The sequence below is a fragment of the Watersipora subatra genome, chromosome 1 (assembly GCF_963576615.1).
Source record: "Watersipora subatra chromosome 1, tzWatSuba1.1, whole genome shotgun sequence".
NCBI lineage: Eukaryota > Metazoa > Bryozoa > Gymnolaemata > Cheilostomatida > Watersiporidae > Watersipora > Watersipora subatra.
In genome coordinates, this window is record NC_088708.1 from 48,389,358 (window position 1) to 48,406,225 (window position 16,868).

Here is a 16,868-nt window from a genome sequence, read left to right on the forward strand (position 1 = left end):
ATTTTACTATACAATATAATAAGAAGCACATATCGGAGACCAGCTTAAACAATAGATTACAATAATTACCCATCATTGTTATACAAACTTTTGACTTATGCATATTTTTCCCTTCAGTATGTTCGTCTGCATCTATGGTTATACACCAAGCTATTTTTATTTGTTTAGTGCATAGTTTACATGCACATTTTAATAATTTGTATGTAACACGTTTAGTGGTGCGATCTTCTGTAAATTATGAAAATGAGCTGTAGTTTAGTCTTCCAAGTGTCCCGTTTCATTGCTCTCAGCTGTTTCGTGGATGGCAATGGCTAGTTAGAAAAGATTTGTCTGCTCTTTGGAGCAAGTTATACCACTATCATGTTTGCCTCTATTAATAGTCCCCTTCCATTTTCAAATTAAAATTTTTGGTGGTATCAAATTTTTATTTTACTTAATTTCTATTTAATTGCAGTTATTAACCTAATAGTTTGTAAATAAATATGCAGTTTTCAAATAAAAATTATTCCGCGCCATACTCGTTTTCGACATCCGGTTGAAAAGTTGAGTTGTTTTATTTATTAATATATAGAGCTACCCCTCTTATTTTACGTTAGTGTTTACAGTTTTGGCTTCAGCGGTTAAAATATAACTAGTTATAAGGCAATAGATGTTGGATAATAAAACTGGCATGGCTTTCAGTCTCACAGCAGAATTATTTCTGCTAACTTTTTCATGAGTGTTATGATGAAAAATATCTATATCAATTGATTGGATTGTCATGTGTGTTGCAGTTTTACGTCTGTGGGTTTGGACAATCAAATACCCATCATGTGGGCCGAATGAAAACTTTATTGCCAACGTTGCAATAGCTAACTATTATATAATAATGAAGACATAAACTCCAAAATGATTAGAGCAGTGGTTTTTGAACTTGTTTGTAGTACTGATACCCGCAAGTGGTAGAATACGTACACTCATCGAATTCATAAAATTCTAACGAAATAAAATATGCTACATTCGTCGAGCCCCTGAGCCTGCCTCACCGAAACCTTATGTTTCGAACGAACACAGGTTGCAAACCATCAACTGAGTGTTAGTAAAGAGTGTGCGTACCTTATTCTTAAATTTGACACGTTTTTGATTCAGTCTACGATTAATGATGTTTACCTTTAGAGTAAGGAAAAGTGCTCACTTGATGGCTAGCTGTTAGCCTTAATTGGTGTAGAACCAAGGTCGTAGAAGCTGCATGTTACGTCTCATAGATAACGGCTATCTTTCATACAAAAGAAAATTTAAGTGATGTGAAATTATTGTTTATTCATCATGCATGTAGTGTCTGCCACCTTTATGCTGTTTAGAATGGGAAGTTTGATACAATCATGAACTAGATGAGCTTGGTAAAATAATAGTTCTAGTACTAGCAACAGATTATAGGCTTCACACAGTGAAAATTGTTATTGAAGCTCCTCAAACTAAAACTAAGCCAATCAGTGGCAGCAAATTGAGGCAACCTTCAAGTTATCGATTTAAAAATTTAGTTTTAAATCAGATTCGCGAAGCAACACCATACTGTCTCTAATATAGGCCTACTGTATATTTTACTACAGTAGTGTGCAAAATTATGGCAACCCCTTTGTAAATTGTTGACTGATAGCATCTCTTGTTTCATATCTCATCTCAAACTAGCCTAATTCCTTACATCTATATATCATTTTGAAGCTAAAGGTATGATCTTTCCATGTAGGCCTAATTTGGTGAAATTATTTGTTTCATTGTTTACAAAAAGCTAGTGCTTAATTTGCTTCTAATTTCTAAACTCACTTTAAACTTTTTACTCACTTAATCACCCCGAACGGAGTCTTTGGAGTATTCTAATCTGCTCAATGTTGTACAGAATGTTGAAAAAGTAAGAAATTTATTAAGAATGCAAAACTATCTCAAAACTTTAAAATTCATCACAACAATGACTAGTTGGCTATAAAAGTCGGCTCACAATGACCAGCGAAATCATTTTAAAATTCTATCACAACATGAAGTTGACCGATGAAAAGAGAGCTGTAATCATTCCCCTTCACCAGTAATGGAAATCAAACAAGCAGATTGCTAAAGAGGTTCAATGTTCCATGATAGGTGTTGCTGACACTGTCAACAGATGGAAGTCGACAGGCACGACAGATGACCGTAAAGGCAGAGGGAGAAAATGCAAAAGCTCTACCAGAGACGACGGCATTTTGGTGCGACTTTCACTTTCTGACAGAAAGAAAAACAGCACTGACCTGCGACGAAAGTGGAGGGAGTCTACTGGAGTAGAAGCCTCACCCTCATTAGTGAGGAGAAAACTGGTTGAAAATGGATTAGGAGGATGTAAGGCAAGACGAAAGACACTGCTGTCAGAAAAACAGAGGAAGAAACGTTTGGCATGGGCCGAGAACAGTAGCATAACGTACTTTTCAGTGACAAAAACTTTTCATTTATGGAAAAAAGTGGGCATGGAAATTAGCAAGCGCAAACCTACTAGCAAAAGAGAACTGATTGAAAAGATTATTGAGGCCTGGCATCACATAGTGACACCTGAACAAACTTGAAAGCATGTTGACAGCATGCCAAAACGGTGTCGCGCTGTCATCAGAAATAAAAGGCTGGCCAAGAAAGTACTAGAGCCCAACCTTAAACCCAACGGCCCTTTTCAGGGCCATCATCACTTGTACCAAGAGTTCAGTTTGTAAGTTTTCCTCAATTGAGCAATGTTCGATGCTAAACCATTTCGACCACATTCACTATAGCGACAAGTTTTCCACCATTAGAAATATTTTTTTCAGTTATAAAAAAGCAGTTGAAATGAGCCAAAATTCAAATGCATCTTTGAATTGCACACAAATTTTTGAGCAAAATGATGTATAGCATTGCTCAGTTCCCTTGATTTTAAGCACAAAAATCACCAATGAAACGTGACGCTTGTCATATTGTGCAGGTGGTTGCCATAATTGTTCACAGCACTGTAGTGGAACACTAATTCAATGCAGTTACTTGGTGGTCGTTGCTTTATTTGTGTCTTTGCTTTTATAGAAGTACATATCAGGTACAAGTACGGGTAAAAGAAGTTGAAAGTAACACAGTTGACAATGGTACGAGATTCTGGTGAGTATTATAATGTAAAATAACTTGGCAATAAATTTCCAAGATCTAAGTCTGAGGATATTTTATCCATTGAATATAAATAAGAGTAAACCTTTGTTCACACATCTGCTTAGATGATGAAAGAAGGTCCAGTAGAAGTGACCGAAGAAGGCGATCGCGTAGTGGATCAAAAGGCCGAGACAGACATAGAGATAAGGACAGAGGAGATCGTAGGTAGGCATGGATATTTGTTTAGTTTGTATTGTGTCTAGCAGTGTCTTGGAACATACTATTTCAATTCAGAATATGATATTAGTAACTGAAAATATTTTCAATTTTCCAGTAGTCGCCGGTCTAAAGACCGAGAGAGTAGCTCAAAGAAAAGGAAGCCCTTCAAGTATTGGGATATACCACCTGTTGGATTTGAGCATATAACACCAGTGCAGTATAAGGTATTATGTTTCCCCTTATTGTATCCATTAGTGGAATCCAAGTTATCCTCTTTTTCTATACCTCTGCTAAGTGCCATAGAATAGCATCGGTTCGTTGTAACTGCATTGGAATGCTAACCAATAGCATTGGAAAGTATTTGATGTCAAATGGTTTCATGGAGTCTATGTTTATGCAGTATCTATGTTTATGTGACATAAATGTAAAGTTGCGGAAAGCTATTGTGCTGTTAAAATTGTATCAGAGGTTCCATTCTGGTATAATCATTGAATTTTATTATAGGCGATGCAGGCAGCAGGTCAGATTGCACAAACTATAGAAGTTCCGGCAGCAGCACTTACTCTCACCACAAACATCCCTTTTGCCGGCAGCGCCATTTCACGTCAGGCCCGTCGTTTATATGTTGGTATGTTTACCCAGCCAGCTATTTAGCTACATTCATTTACATTCTGTTATGTTGTTGAATTGGTATCCAGCTAATGACACCTGTCATTGGACATTTAAACAAATACCTGTCATGTAACTCATGTATTTGCGTTATTAAACAATAGTCTAACACTCATTTTTCAGTAATAGTTACTCAACTTTGAAAACTCATACTCACTACCTACTTGATTTTTTTCTATTCATTGCCTGCTAATCCAATACAGATTTTCTCCTCATCAGCACATTGGGGCTGCTAAGATGTGTATTCGTAGGACATGTATTTGAGGAGACAGTTTCTTCTTTGCAGTTGTGGCGAATAAGATGTTGCATTTGTGTAGGTAACATCCCATTTGGAGCGACTGAGCAGCAGATGATGGACTTCTTTAATGAACAGATGACCCTGACAGGTCTCAACCAATCAGACGGTCTTGCCATCATTGCTGTGCAGATAAATTTGGATAAGAACTTTGCTTTTCTAGAGGTATCTCACTTTGCTAGTAATTTCTGTAATATTCAACTTGGTTCATTAACTTCATTTTGCTAAATCACTACCAGTTTCACATATGGGTATAGAAAATATAGATGATGTTCAATTTGTACAGTAATACTGAAAGTTATGGTCTAAGTTGATGGGAGTTGTTGTGGTTCTCTCACTCAGCAGAGTTTTGCTGAGAATGAATAGAAACAAATTTCTGACTCGATTGTAAAATCTGGAAGACACTTTGATATTAATGAAAATAAATGGCAAGTTGGTTCATTTCAAGCAAATTGACCTTCATTGCCAGAAAAGTCAATGTTTCCTCTGAATGGATTCTACATTACAATCAAAATTAGTTGGAGTCATCTTTACAGCTACTAAACTTGATGATATAATAGATCATTGATACAGGCTTCAGTTGTTTGTTGACTTCTCTATGCTTTGTTTCACCATATGTACGTCTCAAATACGATCTTTAAAGGTTGACTTGCAACAAAATTAACATTACAGTTATTTGGTATCAAAAGATTCACCATGTCTTACTCTGCTGTGTAGTAGGTGCAAAATATGTGGAAATGTGATTACAAGCTACTAAAAGCTCAAAAACGAACAATTAATCGTCGCCATTACAAAACCGCCGTATATTAGAATCTTTTCCAAAACGGCTCAAATGGGGCGTAGTTGTACAAGATGGCTTTTGTTTACACTTTCACGCAACCTCATTTGTCGAAATATTTTCACAAATATACTTCACGCATTCAATAAAACCATGTCTATTGTTCTTACGCGTCTATTTTATCGTCATCGTAATGCTGTCACTTTCAGCACTGATATCTTGTAACTTACCGTAAAAATTCGTTTAATTTTTTAACCTTACTTCGAAGCAGTACATATCATTGTCGAATAATCATGAGGAGTCTGTTGGTCACCTGTGATAATCGAAAAGTGTTGCAGAAATTATTTGCGGAGCATTGGGTCACATGATCAGATTACGACTAGACGATTAGACCAAGTTGAAACAAAAGTGTAAAGTAGCGAGCATATATATTTGATATGGGGCCTTCGGTGAAACCCGAAGTGTTTGTCATAAACTAGTGCTACGAGAAGTTTTATATTGAGCCTTTTATTGGCCTTTCAATTCAGGTGAGAACATCATGTGACAAAACAACAACTAAATGTAATGACAATGTCAGAGAAATAAACTGATTCCCAATCTACAGCTTTTCGTTTTTTAGCTTTTAAGAGCTTGTAATCACATTTCCACATATTTGGCACATACCGCACAGCAGAGTAAGACATGGTAAATCTTTTGATACCAAATAACTGTAATGTGAATTTTGTTGCCAGTAAACCTTTAACTGCCGTAAACTCGGTATTGGAACATCACCTTTATTTGAGAGCCACCTCTATTTGAGAGCCACCTCTATTTGAGCGCCACTTATATTTGACCACCACTTATATTTGACCACCATTTGACATTCTTGGTATTTATGAACCCAAAATAGCAAGTTATCAGTAAAACAGTTTCCACTAAACAGTACTAATAATGACTCGATCACATTATTAACAATTAATTCGTTCTTTCTATTTGTATCAAAGTCCTTTTTCCAACTCCGAATCTTTACAGTTTTTTGTTAAAACCTTGAATGCAACACCATAAACATAATTAGTAACTGTATCAGGCTAATAGTAGTTCCTTGTTTAATGTGGTCTCGATACTTCAATGTATGTGAAAAAAGTTTTGTACATTCATGATAGAATCTGTGCTTTTACGTAATTTGAGGCTAAAATTGTGGGGCCATTTTGACTACATGCGGTTTCTCTTTATTTGCACGAGAAGTATAAATTTCATCAAGTAAAAGTTTTGCTCTGCTAAAAAATTGTTTGAACGCTAATATCGACTAGCTCAGCAGTGCAGAAGAGAAGTTGAGGTCAGCAGACACTGTGGAAAGTATTGAAAAGCCAGAAGATAATGAAATGGTTTCAAATGAAGGCAATAATCAGAACGCAACTGGCCGTGCAATCAATTCTAATTTTTTGTAGATCGTATTTTTTAGTTTCTGAATGTATTATAAATTTGGTTGTTTATGTCACTTGTTCTTGAATACAGTGCACTCTTAGGATACGATATTGATCCGTTTCAGAGTTGGCGTTGTATGGTGAAAAGATCTTATGTAGGGGTATTATAGAAAACATTATTATAAATTATTATAAAATGCAAACATCCTCTGGTAAAAAGCGTCAAAATTTTCTATAAGTGATGTACATATTGAAAATTAGCAACAAAATTGTATGTTAGCTTTAGTAATTATAGTTACCTACAGTAACTTTATTATATTTAGTGAATTTATTGGTTATGATCTGGATTAAAATGAAACGTTACAATGTCTATGAGCAGTACTACGCACCTTAGAAAGTTTTTAGCTTCAAGACAGACGTACGTATAACAAAAACTTGGAATTAACTTCAAATAAGTTTACCTTACTAAACCCACACTTAAAGCTGAGTTTCAATATGTATTTTTATCTAATTTACTGAATTTGAACTTTTTATCACTAACATTTTATCACTTATCAGTTTTGTTCTTCGCTTTCATTATAGCTTTTAGCGGACCTGTTTAAAACATTTTTTAGCCAAATTCGGCAAGACAATGCGAATAATGCTGTTTTCGTAATGAAGTGGATTTTTGGTAGCAGGTTAACTCTTTCACTACTGCGCCAAAATCGCTATTCTGACCAACTTAATTCAAACGAATTTTCGGAAGTTCGATATTCCGCTAGTGTTTATGCGATATCTCGAAAATCAATGCAGATGTTTTTTACTGTAAAATTTGTCTTATTCAGAAAAATTTTTTCTGAATAATATGAAAAATGTTTAGTGAATCCCACTCTCGCAAATTTTCTGACGCTTCCTTGGCATTGAACAACGCAGTGAATTTCTCATTGCCATGAAGATAGCGATCTGGTTTTCCCATTTTGAGAAATGATTAGAAATGGAATTGTTCAGCAAAAAGCTTTTTGGTTGGTTGCACGTGATTGGCAACAAAATTTGGTTGGTCTAATGTGCAGGCTCTAATTGGTCTAATGGGTCTAGCTAATGTGTGGGATCTGTGATGGAAATAAAGGTGAAACCATATTGATAAGCTGATACATCAACTTATGGTAGCGAAAGAGTTAAGAAAAGTGTTCTGACCATTGGACCTTCTGTATGAAGGGATCGCAACTCCAACTTTGCTATTGGTTTGAAGGGAAAATTTCACCGTTTTGCACACGAGAGTTGCTGAACTAAGAGAAATTGGTCTTCATGTCTCTTTCAGGCATTGTAAAAATATTTTTGGCAAACAGCATTTTGATGTCTTTGCTATATTTGACGTGCGTAATAAGCACACTGACTGCCAAATTTGGACTCGGGCAAAAATTTTGTTGAATTCGTATGGTGAAAAAGAATTGCATGGTGAGGTGAAAAAATCATTATGTTCCACTTCGTAAGTTAAAAAATCGTATCTCGGGTAATTGTATTTTGAGAGTGCACTGTATATGTTTGTAGCATTTGATAGGTTATTATATAATTTGTAAGCTTGTAGGTTTATATCACATTATTTGATCACATCATTGCGGTTAAACTCGGCTTACAATGGATCGACGCTCCTAACTCCTTTTCTATTGCACATAAAAAGCCAGTTTTGCCTGCAGACTGTAGCAAACATACCATTGAGTGCAATGAGCTTTTATGCAACCTTGTTAAATATGGTTATAAAATGGAAATGTCTTCAAATTCAAAAGGAAATAAAAAAAACTTGAATGCTCGAATGACTTGCTCCTAAAAGGCTATAAAATCATCGTAGATTAATTGCAAGTGATAGATATCAACTGGTAGACACATGTATCAGCTTATCCCTGCATATTTATTTAGAGATCTACGAGAATTTGGAGGTAAGTCAGCAAATTTCTTGCATTCAAAAGGGTTTATGTCGCTCTGCCCGAAGTAGAGTGCAACATATAGGTGACATTCATTTCGCCTCCGAAAGAGTTAAATATATCTTCCGAAAAATTTTGACGAGGTGTTTAAAAAATATAAAGCCACCCTCTATTTGAATGTCACTTCTAATAAAGCGTCACAATGAGAAAGAGTTGAAAAATAAAACGCCAAGGAGTTCAATTGAAGGTTTTCCGATATATGAATTTTGTAAGTCTCAAGTTCTTTCAAGTCAATTCTTTAGTCTTAAATTCATCAGATTCATCTTTAGAGCTAATAAACTTCATAGTATAGTAGCTCATTAATACAGCTTCAGTTGAGGGTTGCCTTTTCCGTACTTGTCTCATCATATGTACATCTCGAATACAATCTGTAAATAAAAAAGTTTTGTTTGTAAGACAAAACCTAATCTTTTGAGTCAATTCTGATGTGCGCTCTCTTCAGTTATTGCTTTGTTTTCAACTAGTTTCGGTCGGTGGATGAGACGTCTGCAGCCATGGCGTTTGATGGAATCCCCTTTCAAGGTCAATATTTAAAGATTCGCAGGCCTCGTGACTACCAACCCATTCCGGGTATCAGTGACAATGCTCCCGAGGGGCCCACTCAAGGTATGCTTGTCATGCCTTCTCCGCTTTACTCGTCTATCAGCATAGAAGTACCAGTAGCAGCTTTAGATATGTAGGCGTATCTCTTAACATTCCTAAATATCTAAAGCCTCGCATTGGTTACATGAACATATACACATTTAATCGCTTTGCTTTCTCGTGGTGGTTGTGCTCTGATTAGTGGTTTTGCGTGGTTTTAACGAATTCTTGTCTGCAATTAGTCTATTTGCTCACATTCTGATGACAAGGACGATGGGTCAGCAGATGTTCTCCTGTTTAAAGTATTGTGTCCCAGAAGTCAACTAAAGGCTGATTCACGCTATATCACCGTATCTCGGCATTGCTGCCGCAGTACTTTGGTTATTATCTGTGATAACAATGTTAACACTATCCCAAACCCATTCGCATTTGCATCAGCAAGTACTTTGTGACGTAATGTTCTAATGTTTCTTTTTAAATTGTTGCGAAGAAGCTTCTTTTTTTCGCATGCTTAATCAAATGCTAGTCTCGCAGCGACTATCATAAATAGAAATAAATAAATCACCGTGTCAGCGACCGCGAATTACTATCACCGAAATGGTTCACGTTGTACAAGAAGTCGTCGACGCTTAGCGAAATATCGGGAAAGTTTGACAGTTGCAAACTTTTTCGACGTATCCGTGTTGCTTCGTCGATGCCATCGATTTATGGGGCGATATAGTGTGAACCAGCCTTTAGTATTCCATAGCTAGTACCAAAAGTGTATGACTATTTTAAATAATGAACTCATCAAACTTTGCTATAGAATATAAATTAAGACCTCTATCAATAATTCTACGAGCTTTTTCATTTCTACTATTCTCTTGATTATATACTAATGTTTCTAGACTAAAATTCAAGTACTTTTTAGGGCTTTTCTTTTCAAAGATTTTATTGTTGCTTAAACTCTTTTGTTTAGTTATCAGCGGAGTCATATCAACTGTTGTTGCTGATTCACCAAACAAGATATTCGTAGGAGCCCTTCCTAACTACCTCACAGACGATCAGGTGAGGCCTCAGTTCAATCAACTGATTCAACTCACTGTTATTTACATCTAGAAGGTTCTTCGCTGCCAGCTGGGAGGATGATCTTCTGCTGGTGAATCTAGTGGAAGAGTGTTTCTGTTGTTACAAATTTAACTTGTGGGTTAACAATTCTGGAAGCTTCCTTTTTTGTCGCTAATGAGTTCCTCATGCAAAATCAATCAAGCTTAGGTTGTTGTTTGAGGTCGGCCGTAAGGAGATATTTTCAACACTCGTATATCATAACCCAGATGGGATAATTGCAAAAAAGTACTTGCTCCGTGATTCATGTAAAACATCAAATGTACCTGGGTGATTTTTTGACAAAAGGCAATTATTAAATCAATGCAGTGGATACAGTCAATACACAAATCAATCAAATCAATATCTATAGATTTTGGTTAGAGGGATTAATTATACAATTGACCTATAGTCAGCAGCACCTGGTCAACAGCCCTTTATACATAACTCTCTACCCTGATTCCTCACTCATTGGTTTCCTTGTAATTCTATGATCAGTTTCATGGCTGACAATGCAGACCCACACAAGTTGTCACATTAATTTAGAAATACCCAGATTTGTAAGATGGTAAATGATCCAGAAATATACAGCAGGTGTTAAAGTATTGTCTTTTTTCTACTATATTCAATTTAATACCTAAAGCAGTTTTACAATGCCTAAAGTTTTACAATTAGTAACAGGCAGATGTGTTTTAGGATAAAACAAAGCAATAAAGGTAGAAGCTGTATTCAAAGCTCTGTCTTTATACCAAAATATAAAGCAATGAAATCATACATTTGTATTGATCAAGATGCTAATAATATTCATATAATATCACCTACATTGTGAGGGGTGGCGAGGTCTTTAAATTTCTTTACAAGCAACCATTTTTAAAACATAAAAGACGTGTCGTAGCCTACTTAGTACTATCGGATGACTTTATGGAATGCTAGTTAAAATATTATACACGCTGCGCCATTCTTCACCCTCGCTCACTGGCTGCTTGCCATCGCGTTTGTTTGTGCTCTATATGTGCAGGTAAGTGTTTCAGGTAAGACCATGCATACTTTATTTGTTGTTCAGGTCTGTTTTATTTCTATTTGCCGGTTCTGTTAGAATCTGGACCGGCCCCGTGTACCAGCTGCAGACATAGGCAAGTTTCAACCAAATCAAACATTCATGCTAATTACTGGTAATCGTTCCCCTTGTAATAATGCGAGACGCATGTAACTAATGTTCTTGTTCTGACAGGTTGGTATTAGAGTTTATTTACACACATCCTTCATTAAAAGTTACTTAGCTCATGTTTTTTAGAATTCTCAAATGTACGCTTCTGATGCAACATGCTATATTATCCATTTTCTAAATTGAAAATTTTGTCCTTTACCATCATTACAAATCAACTGTTTATAAAGTGGGAGTTTTCTCCACTTGCTATTGTGATTCAGTTTTTGCGTGAAGCAATAGCTCCAAGTTTGTATTAACTTATTGAATGAAGTATCACGTTGTCTGTCTGTAGGTAAAGGAATTGCTTGTTTCCTTTGGGCCACTCAAATCATTCAATCTGGTCAAGGACAGCGCTACGGGTCTCTCCAAGGGTTTCGCCTTCTGCGAGTATGTCGATGTTGGTGTAACTGATCAGGTATGAATAATAATATAGTAATAATGATGATAATATGCAGCATGTAGATGAAGTTTTCTCTTTGAAACATATTCAAAGTTTGTGATTGTATCAAATGTTTTTAGATCGTTGATAATTATTAGATCACAGGCTAATTTTGGCACCAAAGAGGTTACACACAGGCTTCAATGGCAATTTTTGATAGATGATGAAGTGCATGCCAAATATGTTTAATATGTAAGTGTAGTTCACTGTCAATTTTGTTTCATAGTACATTGATGTTAAATATGCAAGCCAATTGATAGGCCTCTTGGAGTAACTTCGTTCATATTGTGACCTCTAGAGAAGAGATAGTTTGTAACAAAAACACAGATTCTTTTTATCGACTTGTCAATATGATAAAGAAACTTACCAACCACAAAACTGGTATAGCGTGGGAAAATGGAAGGCGAGCAGATGTCACATCGATGGACAAGTACATGGTATTAGGTGATAAACGTTAACTGGTTTCACCTTTCAGGCGTGCGAAGGACTCAACGGGATGCAGCTTGGAGAGAAGAAATTGGTGGTGCAAAGGGCTAGCGTAGGGGCTAAAGGTGCTGCAGGTATGGCAGTCCCTGTGCAAGTTCAGGTAAGACTAGTTCTCCCAGTCCCAAATAAATATTTGCAGTTAACAGGATGCTTGTTATATAGACCTCAACACTCAACCTACATAAATAAAACTTGCTGTTTATTAAAGGGAACATTTACAGAGCTGGAACACAGCTATATACCTTCATAAACGCACACTGTCAACCTGACTCAATAAACTTTACCTAGATCAGCTGTACAGATTATTCAGGAGCAAGCAACTCAAGAAATAGGAATCTAGTGGCAATTGAGGATTAATTAATAAATTGGATGTTTAGTAAAATGACTTAGAGATCGATGCCGTACCTCTGCCCTTTTGATAACATCAGTCTCGGATGCCTAAATTTATTGACGTAAATATTGTGTAAAATTAAATAGTTCCTGTTACAATACTTAAATTCATAACTAATCTTAGACAACAAGGTGTGAAAATCAATCATCAAATCATAACCAAGTCAAAATATTTTAAATCAATCATTAATAAAATGTAAATTAAGATTTTACAATTCCAAAACTAATCCGTTTTGCTATATTTTTATTGTTAAAGATGTTAGCATAATTCTATGAACTAATTTGTCATTTTGCTGTGTTGCATCTTTACTTTCAGGTGCTTAACAAAAATTTATAAAGGTAACATAAAGTAGGTAGTACCATGTCCTGCAATCGATTAAATTTCCATCTTGGTATTTTTCTCTTGACCTACAAAGGTAAACAACATGGCATTGCTAACCACAGTTTTATTAGAATTTCATTCTTTTAAAACTGTTACTGTTAGTTGAATTTAGTTTATCCAGCCAGCGTTAATGGACATTGTATATTTTTGTTTTATTCAATAGCTTTTAAAGCAATGAAACCATTTTAAATTTTATTTAGTATCAATCATTTTTTAATAACAAACCTTATGCACTTGTTCAACATACAATAAATATATTGATGCATGCAATATGACTAACTGGAGCATTTTATATTTGTGATTTTTCTGACGGCTATCGACTATTAATACTTTAAAATTGATTAGCTTTTGGGTATAGCCTTATGTTTGTTTTAAGGTTGTTGTGCAATCCTTTCAAGATTTGTCACAATTTCTATTCAGCGAAAACCATACTATTTTGAAAATGTGCACATTTATTTTGAAATTTTGTTAGTCAGCCAGTTTTCAGCACATCGTGTGTTAGGGAGACACATCCTGTGTTAGGGAGACACATCCTGTGTTAGGGAGACACATCCTGTGTTAGGGAGACACATCCTGTGTTAGGGAGACACATCCTGTGTTAGGGAGACACATCGTGTGTTAGGGAGACACATCGTGTGTTGGGGAGACACATCCTGTGTTAGGGAGACACATCCTGTGTTAGGGAGACACATCCTGTGTTAGGGAGACACATCGTGTGTTAGGGAGACACATCGTGTGTTAGGGAGACACATCCTGTGTTAGGGAGACACATCCTGTGTTAGGGAGACACATCCTGTGTTAGGGAGACACATCCTGTGTTAGGGAGACACATCCTGTGTTAGGGAGACACATCCTGTGTTAGGGAGACACATCGTGTGTTAGGGAGACACATCGTGTGTTAGGGAGACACATTCTGTGTTAGGGAGACACATCGTGTGTTAGGGAGACACATCCTGTGTTAGGGAGACACATCCTGTGTTAGGGAGACACATCCTGTGTTAGGGAGACACATCCTGTGTTAGGGAGACACATCGTGTGTTAGGGAGACACATCGTGTGTTAGGGAGACACATCGTGTGTTAGGGAGACACATCCTGTGTTAGGGAGACACATCCTGTGTTAGGGAGATCTCTTCTACTAGTGCTCAGCACATCCTGTGTTAGGGAGACACATCGTGTGTTAGGGAGACACATCGTGTGTTAGGGAGACACATCGTGTGTTAGGGAGACACATCCTGTGTTAGGGAGACACATCCTGTGTTAGGGAGATCGCTTCTACTAGTGCTCAGCACATCCTGTGTTAGGGAGATCTCTTCTACTAGTGCTCAGCACATCCTGTGTTAGGGAGATCGCTTCTACTAGTGCTCAGATCAGCGTGCCACTTATTTCGCCAGGTGCCAGGGCTGAATGTTACATCCGGACCTGGAGCTGCTACAGAGGTGATCTGCTTAATGAACATGATAACAGCTGAGGAGCTCGAGGATGAGGACGAATATGAGGGTAAGTCTACAGGGAAGGGCAGCACCCGGACTCAGAATAGAATCCAGTTATCCCTTAGGCCTATGGAGTATATGGTTGTCTGTTATGATGTACCATATACGGTAGGAGTTTGCGCTATCACTAGCTATGTCATAAATCATAGAGACGCTAAGGTTGAATCCAATTATTCAGCCAAAATTCTTCAAAGTACTGCCATTGAAAAAATAAATTTGGCAATACTGTCAATTTTGTTCCAATTTTCCTCTTCAGGTTCTAACTAGTGTGAACCATTGTATCAGTAGATTACACGCTAGTCTGTGGCAGCTACATACACTTCTGTAGGATGCAACGTGTCGCAGGAAGAAACAAGCAGTAAGAAACAGTTGTGGGTTTTAAAAAGACAAGAATGGGTCTTATGTTGATACGCTTTAGTTCAGTGAATGCTAATACAATCAGACCTCAACTTGTGATCACCTTTATGTAGGAATCTTTTGACATGTAATAAAAGATTTGAGCTAATAATTGTTTTGATATATCAAGACAATTAATATATATATTAACTTATTTCCAACATGTGAAATTTCTCAAAAATGACCTGTTGCATGTCAATTTGTTAGATACAGGGTACTTACTTTCTTTACATCGGCCTATTAAGCTTTTCTTTTTTAGGCTGTCCCGCTGCCGTATGAGTCACAGGAGTCGTTCAATTTGCTTAAAACCTGCTCTTTGCCTCCTATTATCAAATCATTCATTTCATAGCACTTGGTTAAATGATATACATGGTGAGGTCAGGCAATTAAGAAAGACTACGTTTAATGTATTGTTTCTACAGAAATCTTGGAGGATGTGAGGGAAGAGTGCAGTAAGTACGGGCCAGTGAGGAGTCTTGAAATACCCAGACCTATCAAGGGAGTGGATGTACCTGGCTGTGGAAAGGTATAGTTGGCAGTGGCTGTACATGACTCACATAGATTACGTGTCTCTTGCTGGATGAAATTGGACTTAGATATTTTCATTAAAAAAACAGCATGTTTCTTTTGCGCAAATGAGGGAAATGCAAAAATCTTTGCCAGTGGGTTGGCACGAAAAAATCACATGATTCAAATCATGGATTTTTTATTTAATAGCGAAATATTAGTTTGCTTACCCTAGTAAATATATTAAACTAATCTCCTTATTCAACTAATCATCTTCCTGTTCATTAGGATATTGATAGCTTCAGCTGATGTAACACTACAGTATAGTATTTATCTTATCTTGATAATGACAGTCCCTGAAACATGGAAAAATTGTCGTCCTTGCGCGGGTTTACATCATCTTAGAGCAATTTAATCTCACGAATGTCAGTATCTCATTTCATCATCGCTACCAAATACCAATCTATTTTTTCATTAATAATAAGTGAAAGTACTCCAGCTGTCGGTACACCATTATCTAACAGATGGTAACGAAAGTTTGTCGAGTCTGGTTGTGCAAAGTCTTTGCATAGAAGCATTTGTGGGTCACATGATGAGCTTAGTTGGCTAGTATCATGCCGAAATTTGAGACTTATTCGTGCTACAGGTAAACATAAGGTCTTCACTGCTTAGATAGAAGGCAAGCATTGTGTATTCCAGTGATGAGATATGGCTGAGTGCAGCCATGGCCTAGCATTCTAAAACAGTTCAGGAGTAAATGTCTGACCTGTTTCCAGGTCTGACATTTACTCCTGACCTATTAGAAATTGATCCGAATAGGTTTGGGTTCAATTCCTAAAAAAAGACCTCTGATGGTGACTGGAATGACACACAGCTGTAAATTACTCTCCGCTACTTGGCATGTCTCCAGTCATTGAGGTTCCCTTGCCACTCAACTCACACATGTCCAGTCAAGATCACATCATACATTGTTTGTACAATAATGCTCTTTACAGCATGTACAGCGTCTGCTTGCAGTAAGATAAGCTGACCTCATACTTGATCTTCAAGGGATTTGTCACATATGGCCGAGTCTGCTTTGGTAGCACCTTTTTTGAGCAGTTTTGAAGGCTGTAACTCACTCTGACGGGCTTTATATTGCAGATATTCATAGAGTTTGCAACGACATCAGATGCACAGAAGGCGCAGCAGAGTTTGACTGGCAGAAAATTCTCGAACAGAGTAGTTGTCACTTCCTACTATGACCCCGACAAATACCACAGGAGGGAATTCTGAAGAGCCCCTACATCGCTTTCTGCTACCTAACTTGTAATATAGTCATTTTGATTGTCTGATGACATGTATTCTGTTTGTGAACTTTTGCAATATGCATTTTCATTGAGTCATGTGCTTGTCTATTGTTATCTAATTCGAGCTGAGATATTAATAATAAATGTAAATAAAATATTATATGGTGCTTGAATTAAAAAAGGATG

At 36.8% G+C, this 16,868-nt stretch overlaps 1 protein-coding gene across 1 annotated transcript; it reads left to right on the forward strand.

Moving 5' to 3' along the window:
* The first annotated feature begins 3,046 nt into the window (after positions 1-3,046).
* On the forward strand, positions 3,047-16,836 carry LOC137386045 (splicing factor U2AF 50 kDa subunit-like). The gene is made up of 12 exons (XM_068072700.1): positions 3,047-3,120; positions 3,234-3,333; positions 3,443-3,551; positions 3,832-3,955; positions 4,314-4,456; positions 8,895-9,036; positions 9,971-10,059; positions 11,595-11,717; positions 12,217-12,327; positions 14,392-14,497; positions 15,309-15,412; positions 16,537-16,836. Exons 1-12 carry the CDS (start codon positions 3,105-3,107, stop codon positions 16,666-16,668), a joined length of 1,299 nt encoding a protein of 432 aa, XP_067928801.1. The 5' UTR covers positions 3,047-3,104; the 3' UTR covers positions 16,669-16,836.
* Positions 16,837-16,868: the final 32 nt, after the last annotated feature.

Excerpts from the sequence above, each read along its gene's own strand:
- LOC137386045 (XM_068072700.1), top strand. Across the intron at positions 11,718-12,216 it reads ATGTTGGTGTAACTGATCAG|GCGTGCGAAGGACTCAACGG; the intron begins GTATGAATAATA and ends TTCACCTTTCAG. Across the intron at positions 12,328-14,391 it reads CAGTCCCTGTGCAAGTTCAG|GTGCCAGGGCTGAATGTTAC; the intron begins GTAAGACTAGTT and ends TTATTTCGCCAG.